At 28.2% G+C, this 14,030-nt stretch overlaps 1 protein-coding gene across 1 annotated transcript; it reads left to right on the plus strand.

Moving 5' to 3' along the window:
* Positions 1 to 7,097: 7,097 nt before the first annotated feature.
* Positions 7,098 to 13,564, plus strand: LOC107029217 (glucomannan 4-beta-mannosyltransferase 9-like). Its single transcript, XM_015230580.2, has 9 exons — positions 7,098 to 7,427; positions 8,018 to 8,116; positions 8,605 to 8,857; positions 11,131 to 11,241; positions 11,508 to 11,644; positions 12,129 to 12,242; positions 12,335 to 12,534; positions 12,722 to 12,916; positions 13,010 to 13,564. The coding sequence occupies exons 1-9, from the start codon at positions 7,098 to 7,100 to the stop codon at positions 13,170 to 13,172; spliced, it is 1,602 nt and encodes a 533-aa protein (XP_015086066.1). The 3' UTR covers positions 13,173 to 13,564.
* The last annotated feature ends 466 nt before the right edge of the window (positions 13,565 to 14,030 follow it).

The raw sequence follows: 14,030 nt of genomic DNA on the forward strand, positions 1-14,030 counted from the left end.
TGTTTGACCCAATATGTCCACAACCCCACCATATTTATTTTTTGAATCATAATGTTTATGAAATATAAAGTAATTAAACATGTCCTCTGTTGGGGTTATATCAACTTATGTTAATCATTATATTTTATTTTATTTATTGATAACCTTTTATTTTATAGTACTACTATTTTTTGTGAATTTTTTTTTTTGGGGGTGGGGTGGGGGGTCAAAGTGAAGGATTAATCAATTTTGAATATAGTCAAATGAAAATCTAACTAATTAGTACAATAATCCAAAATCTAACAAAAAGAATGAATAACAAACATGGAATGGTTATGAGTTTTCGAGGTCGAACCCTACTAGTTATGAGTGCTAGAAAAAATATTAACGTCTTATAAGAAATTTTTCTGCGTAAATTTAAATTTGAGCAAATTTCATAAAAATATCGATGATCGAACGAAAACAAGTGAACTAGTGAAGTACGTTGCATGCATATTTAAATTTTTAATTGCTACCGACAACTCAAAAATAGATTCAACTCTATTGATTGGTAAGCTAAAAGTGATTTTAAGTGGAGAATTTTAAACATTATTTGATGAATTTTGGACATAAAGTTAAATCCATCTTGATATATTATAACTTTTTAGGTCAACTTTTTAAAAAAATATTTTTCTTTGATATTGAATGTTAATTTTAAATATCATTATTTTTCTTAAATATCATTTATATTAAAATGGAAGAATTATTATCTCGTAATAAAATGTATTAAAATAATTTAATCGTAAGATATACTATTTATGAAATAACCTTTGTTTATCTCATTCCGAATTTTAATGATCTATTTTTTCAATGACCTAGAAATGAAATAGTTTTAGGAAGAACCTAGGCAGATTCTAAAAGCATTTATCAAGTTTTAATAACAAAATTAAAAGAATGATCTGTCAATTTTAGATGATTAAAGGAGGTCAAATAAATTAATCATATGCATTTGATGCACAAAAAAAAGTTGGAATGTGATTTAAAGAAATAATGTTTATATATGATTTCTCATTAGAGATGGAATTAGAATAAACTTTATGGATTTTCAACTTTATCAATTCTATTTTATTTTTGGATCGCGTTGAAGATAAATACAAAAAATGTAAGATTAATTCGTCCAAACATATTACATTACTTCATTTTTTTCCTTGATATTATAGATTTTAAATCATTTGTCTGGTAAAAAAAATATTCAAGTTTAAATTCAATAAAGAACCTAAAGAATTTCATTCCCGGACTACTTTCTTTTAAATAAATTATATATAATGTAAACCTTTATCAGTCGAATAAGTAAATTTCAGATATTAATCGAGATAATTTTAAATTTCTCTACTTGTTTGGTATACCTTAATTTATTACTTTGGTCCAACGTACTAGGAATGTTTTTTTTTTTCTTTTCATGGTAAAATGGGGACATATCATAACTTTTTTTTTTTTAAATAACATAAATAACTTAAGATTTTGCCTACCATTTACTATACAAAGATATTTATAAGATAATTTTGTTTTTTTCCTTAGATTTAAGTTTTATAAAGGAATGTCACACGTGAAGTTGTTGCATTTGGGGAAATCAAAAAATAATTTAGCACATGAATAAAATGGTACTACTTATAGTACCCCATCTATGTCCAAAAAAAATGCAAAGTACATTTATAACCTTTTAGATTTGTCACTCGATATAAATTTATATCGAGTTACGATTTATTTCAATTGAGTATCTAAACGCTGATAAAATATTTCTATTTGACATTTTCTATTTAGATTTGATGAAACAGTTATGTTTTTCTCAAGCAATGACTTAGATAAGTTAATTACATGAAATATATTAACTTGCGATTTTAAAACTCTATAAATATTTAAAAAGAATGTTAATTTTCTCTCCTGATTAATTATAATTAGGTCAACCCTATAAAATATTTAAACGTCCCACAAAATTTTCTGGCTTAATTAGTACTAACTGACTTTATAGTCAAGATTTATGATAATTATCCTTTTCTTTTCGATCATCGAATTTTTTATATGATTTGTTTTTCTTTTTGAAATCTTAAGTAAGTATATGATAATAATTAAATTTTCAGTCAAATATTTATATATTTAATAAATAAATATAGTGCACATTTTGAAACTATACACAATTCATTTAATGTGTCTAATTAGTTTGATTAGACACTAAACTTAAAAAAAATAATAGAAAAAGGATAATTTCTAAACAGATTTAAAAGTAGAGTAATATACATAAATTAAAACAAGTGGAGTTTATATGATTATTAAAACAAATTTATATGACTGATGAAATTGTTATAATTAAGGCTTAGGCCATATGATTAAAGCTTTGAGAACACTTAAACGAAAATTTTTAATCAAAATCCTATAATAAGATCCAATGATAACTAACCATTATACTATCCCTACATATATTAATTTTTTTTTTAAATGACAAGTTTTCTAATTAGTAATAAATAAATAAACATGAGTAGGGACATAATTAGTGTAACTTCTGATTGAAGTTGTATTATGTCCAAATTAAACTTAATTTAACTATGAAGAAATTGTTTTTAGGTCCCATGTTTGCTATATGAGGTAGATATAAGAAAAATTAATAAAAAATCAAACTTTATTATAAAATATTTAATTTAAGAGTAGCTTAACTCATTATAATGAAAACACATTCAAACTAAAAAATTGTCATCGAGTGGAATTCTACTTCATCGCATATAATTTTTTTTAATTTAATATTTGATGTCTATATTTAAGTTCAATTAATTTGTATTTTATTTTTTGAAAGTTAAACTCAAAACCTTTGATCAAAAGTATAAATATCTCAATTTTTCAATCATAAAGTTTGTCACATATTGAGTAAGTGAATAACATATGAAAAACAAGCAACAATGTTTAGATCGATATACTTGTAATCATGATGTTTGTAATAACATGTATGCATCTTGACTAATATTACGAAAGGTCCATCAGTACCTTCGATCTTCTATCAGCATTAAGTATTCTCTAGGTCAATAGTACTAATAATGTCTAGGTCGATATACTTGTAATCATGATGTTTGTAATAACATGTGTGCATGTCCGACTAACATATGAAAAACAAGCAACAATATTTAGGTCGATATAATTGTAATCAGTGGCGGAGCCACATTGAAGGGGTGTCGATCGATACCCCTTTGTCAAAAAATTACGTTGTGTTGCTATAATTAAAATATTTTTTATATATATTTATATTACATATTGACACTTCTTGACTTCTACACGATTTTATCTCTTTATATTTTGACACCCCTTAGACCAAATTCTAGCTTCGCCACAACTTGTAATCATGATATTTGTAATAATATGTGTTTATTTCAACTAATATATTACAAAAAGTCTTTCAATACCTTCGATCTTCGATCATCGTATTATCTAGGTCAATAGTACTAAAATATAGTTGAAATATTGAGCAAGTGTTTGAAATAAATAAGGTTAGGTGTCTATTTCCAATATCACTGCCAGACAACAGTTTTTTTAACAAGTTTGAAGTTAATGCAACAGTTCAAACTAGCCATCAGTTTTAATTTGGTAGGGATTTTATTTTTACAAAAAAATTAAATTGATAAATATTATTATTAATTTCATGTTTTAGTGCATTTTGTACTACCAACCACATTTTTTATAAACCCTACCTGTGCAAAATTGATGAGAATAATTAAACCAGGCTCGTTTAACAGGATGTGTAAAAATGATACTAAATAATATTATTATAAGTTTAATATGATAACTTAGTTGAATTTTATTTCATAGCAAAAGAGGAAATTGAAACGAAAAGGTTCATAAGACAAACAAATTTATATGATATATGCGCATCCAAATTTGATAATGTCATAGTTTAAAAATGATAATTTATAAGATTTTTTAATTAAAAACGAATAATTTATGATCACAACATTACTTTTATTATCATTGAAAATTCACAATTTCTTTTTTAGTTACAAGTTTATCATTGGATGTAATTTCAATTTTTATTCCCCAAAAAATTTTATCTTTAGTTCAAATTTCTCCAAATAAAAGAAGAAATATATATTTAATTTTTTAAATTAATAATATATTTGTGGATGATTTAACATCACAACTGTATATGGTCAAAGAGAAGTCCATTATTTATGTGACATAAAAGTAGCATGTGCCTAGAAAGCTTCCTTCTATCTGCCTTTTGTATTAATGGAGTTTAATTTTGTGTGGATGTAAAATTGGCAATTAAAAAAATATTTAGAATAAATAATTTTATATATATAGTTTCATTTATATTACAATCATGATTGTTTGGTAGATACATTATAATGAAATTAAAAATAATATTATCTTTTATTAGAGATTTCAAATTTAAAGCTTGAGTATGAAATTATTTGTGTTTAGAAGCGCTCAACGAGATTGATTCTGATGATTTTTTCCACCTTCTTTCTACTCCCTTGCGGATAATAATAAAGAATTTAATAAAGTAAAAAATTATTAATTAATTATAATTAATAATTATATAACATTCAAATTTGAAGACATGTCATGTATTTATTGTATTGAATTAAATATTGGAAATTTTTACCCTAAAATAGCACTTCTAATTTTTATTTTTTAAAAAAAGAAACTTAATTGGTTATGTTTATATGTATAATAATTCAAAAACTAAAATTAAATTTGTCCTACCACTTGCAACAAAATGCATTGATGTGTCACTAATCATAAAAACATTCCAATAATCAAGGAACTACACCTCCTTTTTAGCTTGGTACAAATATTTAATTTGCTTAAAAATAACTTAAAATAAATTTAACATAATTAGAAAATATTTAACAAGATTAAAAATAACTTAAAAATTAAAAATATTTTTTTTTAAGTCAATCCAAATGATCGGTAAGACTGGATCGAATCTATAGGGGATGTTCTCACGTGTTGGTCCATTTCATTAAAACTACACTGTAATTCATTCTTTTTCATGTCAATTGTTAACTTCATTTCATGTCTTGTTAATCGATACGATATATTATTTGCAAATAACGTATATCATAATACTTCTATTTAACTTTCACATTAGTTCGTTGGTTAAGATAAATAAAAAAGAGAAATCTACTTTGCATGTAATTTTATTAATTTCAGCTATTTCTCAACGTTTCGATATATCACGTTTTAATTTTGATCACATCACTTATCTTAATACATCAGATACTTTCTAATACATCATGTAAAATGGTGTATCCTATCAATGTAAAGTGATTTATCTGATAATTTTACGTGATATATCTGAAAATTAATAGAAGAAAACATGGACTTTTGTGATCTTCTCAAATGAATGAAATTTTATATAATATGGTGAAATAAGTTATTTATCTAAGTAAAGAAAAGAAAAGAAAAAAAGAGACGTTGAGTGATCATCAAATAACCCCTTTATCTAAAAACAATAATGACTTTTTATTTTGGTTTAATATGGAAATTTATTATTTTGCATGCCAATTTTATTTTTTTTTTGAAAAAAAAAATATAAACGTTAGTGACCGTTGAATCAACAGTTAATTACCTACTAAACTTGTGTTTAGTGAGTTTACAAAATTAAATTTGGATAATTCACATGATTTGTGTTTTTCATACAAATAAGGGCCCATAACTGCGTGCACTTAAACATTTGAACCGTTAAATTGTTGTTTAGAAAATTTTAATAAATAATATTTGTCATTTTTTTTCCTATTTTGAAAATGAAAAGAATTACACTTTTAATCCCTTGAAATATTAATAAATTACAATTTCAGTCTTAATTTCTCACTAAACATATTTAAAACCACAATTTTTATGAATTTTTGTGAATCTTCACAAATTTAACAAATTATAAAGTCCTACCTAACCTAGAGTGGAGGGTTTTGAATTGATTTTCTCCTAAGCTTCGAGTTTATAAAAAGCAACCTAATTCAGGACAGAGATAAGATAAAATACGTGTATATTTAATCGTTCTAAATTTCAGATCATGCGATTACATTGAAATATTATTGTTATTTTTAAATCAGTTTCGTGAGAGTAATGAAAACAACAGACAAGGATAAGGTTAGGGTGTATCTTACCTTTTTCATACTCAACATATAGAATCTTAAGCTACTCAATAATCAATGTGTAGTTCGTAATATTACTAGTGATATAATAAAGATTTTCACTAAGAAGATTTAGAATATGAAAAAATAAACGTACAAATAAGTTAATATAATTCAATATTTATTACGTCTACATTAAAAAATAACTTTAATTTTATATACGCAATATAAATTATCCAACAAATGAACCCCTTAACACTCCCTAACTTTATCCGGACTATCACTCCATATTCGATAGTTATATAGTTTTATTTAAAAAGTTCACAATCACACATTTTAATTAACAAAAAGTTTAATATATACTTAATAAACTATTATACTAATTACACATAAATTTAAATTAAAATTTATAATTGAGGGATCAAAAGTGTAATTAAATATATATTTTTTTTAAAAAAAAGACAGAAGAACTCAAACAGAAGGCAAAGTAGAGCTTCTCTATAAAAAGAGAACCATTCTTCTCTTTCTCTCTCCATCTTCTCTCTCTCTCTCTGTTACCACCATTTTTCAATAGCCATTAATACAGAGCTCTCATAAAAATTAAAAAAAAAATTGCTTTTTTTTTTGTTCCCATTTCTTCAAACACTTTTTAAACAACCCCATTTCCTTTTTTCTGATTTATTTGTTGCAAAATTCAATTTTTTTCTACATTTTCTGAGAAAAAAAAATTTGTTTAAGCCATAAATTTAGTGGTGAGTTTTAGCTATTTGTCTATCTTTTCTGACATTCCAATAGCATAAAAAAAATCTCACCTTTTTTCTGCTATTTTTTAGAGAAAAAAAAAACACTTTTTTCAAGAATCCCCTGTTTTCACCCCCACCCCCAAACCCCCACCCCACCATTTTTTTTTTCATTTTTTGAAGAAAAAAAAGAATCTTTTTTGCTTTATAGCAAAATTTAGTGGTGGGTTTGAGCTATTTTCTGTATTTTTCACATTTTCAAGAATCCCCTGTTTTTTGTATAATGGAGGGGTTGTCAAGAACAAATATTGTTTCTGATACATTTTATGGAACAAGAGATGATATAACAGAACAATTTGGTATAATGTGGGGACAAATCAAAGCTCCATTGATTGTTCCTCTTTTAAGGATTTCAGTTTTTTTATGTCTTGTTATGTCTGTAATGTTGTTTGTTGAAAGAGTTTATATGTTTGTTGTCATTACTTTATTGAAAGTTTTTGGTAAAAAACCTCAAAAAAAATACAAATGGGAGCCATTAAAAGATGATGTTGAGCTTGCTAATTCATCTTATCCTATGGTTCTTGTTCAAATACCAATGTATAATGAAAAAGAGGTTTGCATTCTTTTCATTTTTATCTTTTTTTCGTGTTTGGGTCAGTTTGCGTGCATTGCAATAAGTTTTCGTTTGATAATAGATTTTTGAAATTTGAATTTATTTGGGAAAAAAAAGTTTGAAGTTTAGTAGCTTGAAAATATAGAAAGATAGGATTTTGAAAATCTAATCAAATTTCATCGCCAAACGGATTGGATAGATGGTCAAATGCTAACTAAATATCGAGTAATTCAATCCACCTAGAGTTTGTTTGCATATACCTTAATTATTTTATTAGATATATGTTACGAAAAGAAATCGTCTAGCTTGTTTTTGAAGTATTTTGAATATTTCATAGGATATCTGCTACTTCTAATCCATATATGTGAATAAATTGTCTAGTTTTTGTTTTGATGTATTTTAATTATTTTATCGAATATTTGCTACCTATTGTACGCTATTTGTGTCGGGTGTCTTAGTTCGTCAAAGTTTAATTTGATGAAGGAAATCGCCTAGTATTTTTTTTTCGACTTATTAGAATTTTGCAAAGAGCATGACTTTGTTTTAGGTAAAATTCTTAAATTTTTTTGTTTGTTTGTTTGTTTACACAGGTTTATCAGCTTTCAATTGGAGCTGCATGTGGACTTTCATGGCCTTCTGATCGTATTATAGTACAAGTTCTTGATGATTCAACAGACCCCATTACAAAGGTATTGTAAGAATAATTAAAAAAAAGTGTAATAATTAATTTTTTAGTATTATTGTTATTTTACATTATAGATAAACCCTGGAAACTCTTTTTTTGAAATTTGAAATTGATTTAGGATTTATGAAGTTTGTAAAAGTTGAACCTTTTAAGTGATTGTCTCAAATTAAAAGTCTATTGGAAATAATTTTTACTTTCTAAGGTAGATGTACGATCTCATTAGTTTTCTCAGATCCCATTTGTAGGACTATCCTCGAAACATTTCGGAATCTTGATTAAGCATAAATTATAACTCTTATATTGTTATATAAAAGGTACTTTTCAAATTAATTAATCGAACGCAAAGTTGCTACTCTTCAAAAGTGTTTTTTGTGACACACTTTTTAAAGAGAATTGTTTTTTAAGTTTGATCGAACAGACTATGATATTTATTTAATTTAGATATAAATACTCAAACCCCCTTTTTGAGTGATTTTTGAAATTTGGTTGCAGAATTTGGTGGAAATTGAATGCCAAAGATGGGCAAACAAAGGGATAAATATAAAATATGAAGTGAGAGACAATAGGAATGGATACAAAGCAGGTGCTTTGAAAGAAGGATTGAAACATTCTTATGTGAAGCAATGTGATTTTGTTGCTATTTTTGATGCTGATTTTCAACCTGAACCTGATTTTCTATGGCAAACAATTCCATTTCTAGTTCACAATCATGAACTTTCACTTGTTCAAGCTAGGTGGAAATATGGTAAGTTTTACTTTTTTTTTAACTTTCCTCATATAGTAGTATTACTAATTTCTTTTTGATAAAGATGGTGTTCGGACCGTCTTGCACGTATTTCGAGTAGTACAAATGGTTATTTGGTTTAGCAGTATTCTGAACTCATAAAGTTTAAATCTTGATTTTATCTTTAGTGGCATACTGAACCTATAAAGTTTAAATCTTGATTACATCTTTAGAGATAGTCCGAACCAATGGGGGTGGAGTTTAGGGTTTTAGGATAAGAAGATGGCTAAATTAAGGGAATCTATTAGAATTTCATATCACATAAAGCGCGTATTTAGTTCATTATTTTTATACGAGAGATCTTGTTCAAATAGTTTTTTTCATAAGGTTGCTCCTTTTTCATTTTATCAAGAGGCGATAATTTAGTCTACCAAAACTTAGTTCGTGGACGAAGTTATCTAGCATTTTGTGATTTACATTAGTTTATCCACAAAAAGCCCTAAATAAGGGCATTCACTAGAATTTTGTAGCGCATCGAGCAAGTAGGTACGTAGGAGATATCTTTTTAACATACACGATAATCCTATTTACCAAAGCTTAATATAAGTCTACTAGAAGAAGTCTTCTATCATTTTATGATTTTCAAACTTTTTAATTATAACTACTAGGTAATAACCATTTATTTTTTTCCCTTCCATAATATATTTACATTATTTCTCTACTAAATAATAACTCATCAACACTGTCGGTGACTTTAACACATTACCAATATTTTTGTGTGCACATAATAATGACCAAACTTAGGTACAATCTTTGTAGGCCAGTATTTTTTAGGCCACATATAGTATTGTGGTGGCTCATGAACTTTTTGGCCTTAGTTCTGAATTGTCAATTCAATGCACTAATTTTTTTGGTTAAAAAATAGTGTAGTCAATAAAATGTTATGGTAGATCGATAAGTATTTTTCTATTTTGAACTAGAGATTTCAGGTTCAAATTAAGAATATAAAATCGTCTTTGATAGAAAATCGTCACTCCCTTTAAGTGGGATTTCAAATACAAATTCTGATTAATCAAATCTCAAAATTGATACCGAATACCTTAAAAAGAAAGTACTCATTATTAGTAATAATTTTAATGTTTGATAAAAAAAGAATTTCTATGTTATGCTAAAAGTTGTTTTGTTTTGATGCATGCTATAAAGCTGAAAAGAGGAGTTGATTAAAGTGAAAAAAAAAGTCTTTGTGGTTTCGTAAGAAGCACTTAATATTACAAGTATTTTTTTATAACTAAGACAATAAATACCCCTATATTGCTTTTCTTTTTCCTTAGATTTGGTAAGTATGTGTCGAATCCGACATGTATCCTTCGATATTTTTAATAATTCGAGCAACATAACTTATCACCTATGTTGATTTTGATTATCCGAAGATGTTAATACGTTCATGCTTGATATTTACTAAGTACATTATTAAGAATCTGATAACTACATTTTGAAGAAATCGTGAAAACATAACCTATCGATATGTTGCTTTGATCATCCAAAAATGTAGACACTCCATTTTGGGTTTACAAAAAGTACATTATATTTGTTAATTATTTTTAAAAAATCTAAAACAACATTCACCTATATATTGCTTTTGCACTGTGAATGGAAGCTTTTTTTGTACTTAAAAAAAAAGTAAAGAAAATCTTTAATACATTCTCAAAGGTATGGTCATTTTTGGAGTTATTGATAGTGACAAGGGTATTTTTGTCTTTAATTTCACAAAGTAACCAACAATTGCATGTGCTATAAAAATTGTGGACCTAAAAGAACATTCTTTTTACTAGCCAACACTATTTTTGGTGTCTTTGAGAATTTTTTTAATTTTTATTTTAATAGGTCAAATTAAATTGTTAAATAAATAAATATAACTCAAACTTTTTGAAAAAAAAAATGCCCGTTTGAAAAATATTGATTTTATTAGTTCTTGTTATTTTCTTCTTTGGTTTTTTAATTTGTTGATATTTTTCCTTCTCTTACCTTTTTTGATACGTTATATTCGAGCTGAAGGTCTATTAGAAATAATTTTTTACCTGCACAAGATAGGCGGGTAAGGTCTTAGTACACATTACTCTTTCAGTCATTGGGCAGAGCCATTTTTAGTGATACACAACACCTTGTCTGAAAAATATGTTTTGTAGAAAAATTCCGTTAGCTATTATGAGTGTATATTTATACAACTGATATGTTATTGATATTGTTGTGAAATATAATTTTATTTTATTTTTTTTGGTTGGTGATTTTTATAGTTAATGCTGATGAATGTCTAATGACAAGAATGCAAGAAATGTCATTGGATTATCATTTCTCTGTGGAGCAAGAAGTTGGCTCTTCAACACATGCTTTTTTCGGATTTAATGGTATTAATTCTCCGTATTATTTATAAATATTTGACTGTGAATCCAGTTACTATTGTGTTATTAATTAACTTGAAGTCGCTATAGGAACTTGTAGCTTCAAATTCTGAATCCGCTCTTCAATTTAGCTCCATTGAAAGTGACAAGTTAGTAAGCAACATGTTAGTTGAAACAACAACTAGTGGTCCAAGAAAAATGTTGAACTCTATATGTTCCGTGTGAATTCGTTGTGGTCCAATGAGTCTAACATGTGAATGTTGTGTCTACAGGCACTGCAGGTGTTTGGAGAATCGCGGCGATAGATGAGGCTGGAGGTTGGAAGGACAGGACAACGGTTGAGGATATGGACCTCGCTGTCCGTGCTAGTCTCAAGGGATGGAAATTCTTGTTCCTTGGTTCTGTCAAGGTACATATACTCTCTCCTCTATGACATTTCATATACATTGTCTCGTAATGTAAGATAAATAAACACTATAATGTACTATCTGTAGTTCATATTATCTGTCTTTTAAGGTTTCTAAACATATTCCGCTTCTGACATTTCTTGTTTGTTGTCTCGAAATGATAGGTTAACACTAAAAACTGCGATCCCAGAGTCCATATTATCCGTCTTTTAAGGTTTTCACACATAATCCTCATCTGGCATTTCCTATCCGTATTCATGAAATGATAGAGAAATGGATGCTACAACATACTATCGTTTTGTCCATATTATCTGTCTTTTAAGGTTTTAGCATGCCCTTTAAGAAAGACGTTTATTAGCCTTAATATGGACTTTGAGTCGTCGTGGAGATCATTTATCATGTATACAAGTCGAGAAAATGGATAGAGTAAGTTATGTCATGTGACCGTTGTTAATAACATGTTGCTACCGTTGTTCAATCATATAGGTAAAAAACGAATTACCAAGTACGTTGAAGGCCTATCGTTATCAACAACATCGTTGGTCCTGTGGCCCAGCCAATCTCTTCAGGAAAATGTGTATGGAGATCATAAGAAACAAGGTAATACAAAAATCGCCATTTCCTAAAGACTGTTTGGTACTCAATCTAAGTCCCCGCTGAACTTCTTTTTATCGGCTTTGTTTGCTTTGCAGAAAGTGTCTTTGTGGAAAAAAGTTCATGTGATTTACAGCTTCTTCTTCGTTAGGAAGGTCGTAGCTCATATTGTTACTTTCGTATTCTATGTTGTGGTATTACCCGCCACTGTATTAGTACCTGAAGTTGAGGTTCCGAAGTGGGGAGCTGTTTACATTCCTGCCATCATTACGCTACTAAATGCTGTTGGAACTCCACGGTCAGTTCTCCGTATACTTGCATTGCATCACTCGTACTTCATTTCCTTGATAACGTTGTAGTCCTAACGGCTGAAAGTTTACGTAGATTCTTTTGTGGTCATTTGGTTCGTAGGCTAAATTATTCCGGGATTATAATTTGTTTGAACTAGAAATGCTGAGCTATTGTTTATGCTGAATCAAAAACAGGTCACTCCATCTGCTGGTATTCTGGATCCTTTTCGAGAATGTAATGTCACTCCACCGTACTAAGGCCACCTTCATCGGCTTGTTGGAGGCAGGACGAGTGAATGAATGGATTGTCACGGAGAAATTAGGGGATGCGCTGAAGTTAAAATCAGCTACCAAAGCGTTTAAAAAACATCGTATGAGGCTAGGTGACAGGTAACATTTCATCTTTACAAATACGAGTTTCAGCTTTTCGTAGACAACGTACAAGACTAGTAAAGTTTCCCCTTATCGTTCAATCATCGACAGGATCCATTTGTTAGAGTTTGCTGCTGGTGCATACCTCTTCTTCTGTGGATGTTATGACATTGCATTTGGTACTAACCACTATTTCCTCTACCTCTTCATTCAAGCATTCGCCTTTCTCATCGTTGGATTTGGTTACGTTGGTACTTTCGTCCCCAACTCATAATCAACGCTCGTGAAACTGATCTTACGGTATGAATCTTAAGCTTTTTCGCCCTGTGCTCCCCTCTCAGTAGCACAACAAAAATAGTGTGGCGTTGAAGCGCCCTTTCTTGTTTATGAGTGTTGTTTTTGATCATTTTGTAAAGAGATAAATAGTTGGGTATATTCTTTTTAGGTCATTTCAAACATGAAGTGATTCGAGCCCTGAGGGGTCAGGGCTCGAATCGTGTTTGTTCTCTTTGTGTATATTCTCAGAAAGAGTCCTATGGCTAAATGCAGCATCATATACATAGGAAGGAGATGCAAAAAAGATATGATTTTTTTGTTCCTATTCATTTTACTGAGATGTAATTTGGTTTCAAATATCAATGCAGAGCTAATGTTTACATTTCTCTACCATCTATTTTCGTTAAACAGTAGCAGAGTCAAAAAATTTATTAAAAAAATTTAAAAGAAGTATATAAATTTCACGTCACTCGTTTTAGATTTTCACTTACGAGATTACATTGAATTCGCCGTGTTTTACTTGACTATATAATGAATGTGTTGATGAAAATTTTGATTCAAATTACTACAATGAAGGAGGGTTAAAAGGGTATATAACTAATTCACTTTTTATTCACCAACCCAATATGTCAAGACAACAAATCATTGTTAAAAAGGATTACAGTGACTAGTGTTGTATATCGGTCGGTTCGGTTTTAAAGTTTATAGGTTTGGCTTATTGTAGAATAACCAAGTGTTTAAGACAATCAAAAATAAAAATAAAAGTAGGAAACCGAACCCTTAGTCAAGAACTTCATATACAAAATTGTATAAATATAATTATCAAATTTATTATCGTGTTATCGGTTAACCCATT

The sequence above is a fragment of the Solanum pennellii genome, chromosome 9 (assembly GCF_001406875.1).
Source record: "Solanum pennellii chromosome 9, SPENNV200".
In the NCBI taxonomy this organism is placed as follows: Eukaryota; Viridiplantae; Streptophyta; class Magnoliopsida; order Solanales; family Solanaceae; genus Solanum; species Solanum pennellii.

Coding starts and splice junctions, on each gene's coding strand:
- LOC107029217 (XM_015230580.2), top strand. CDS start 7,098: ATGGAGGGGTTGTCAAGAACAAATATTGTTTCTGATACATTTTATGGA. Junction 11,242..11,507: donor TGCTTTTTTCGGATTTAATG/GTATTAATTCTC, acceptor TTGTGTCTACAG/GCACTGCAGGTGTTTGGAGA. Junction 11,645..12,128: donor TGTTCCTTGGTTCTGTCAAG/GTACATATACTC, acceptor TCAATCATATAG/GTAAAAAACGAATTACCAAG.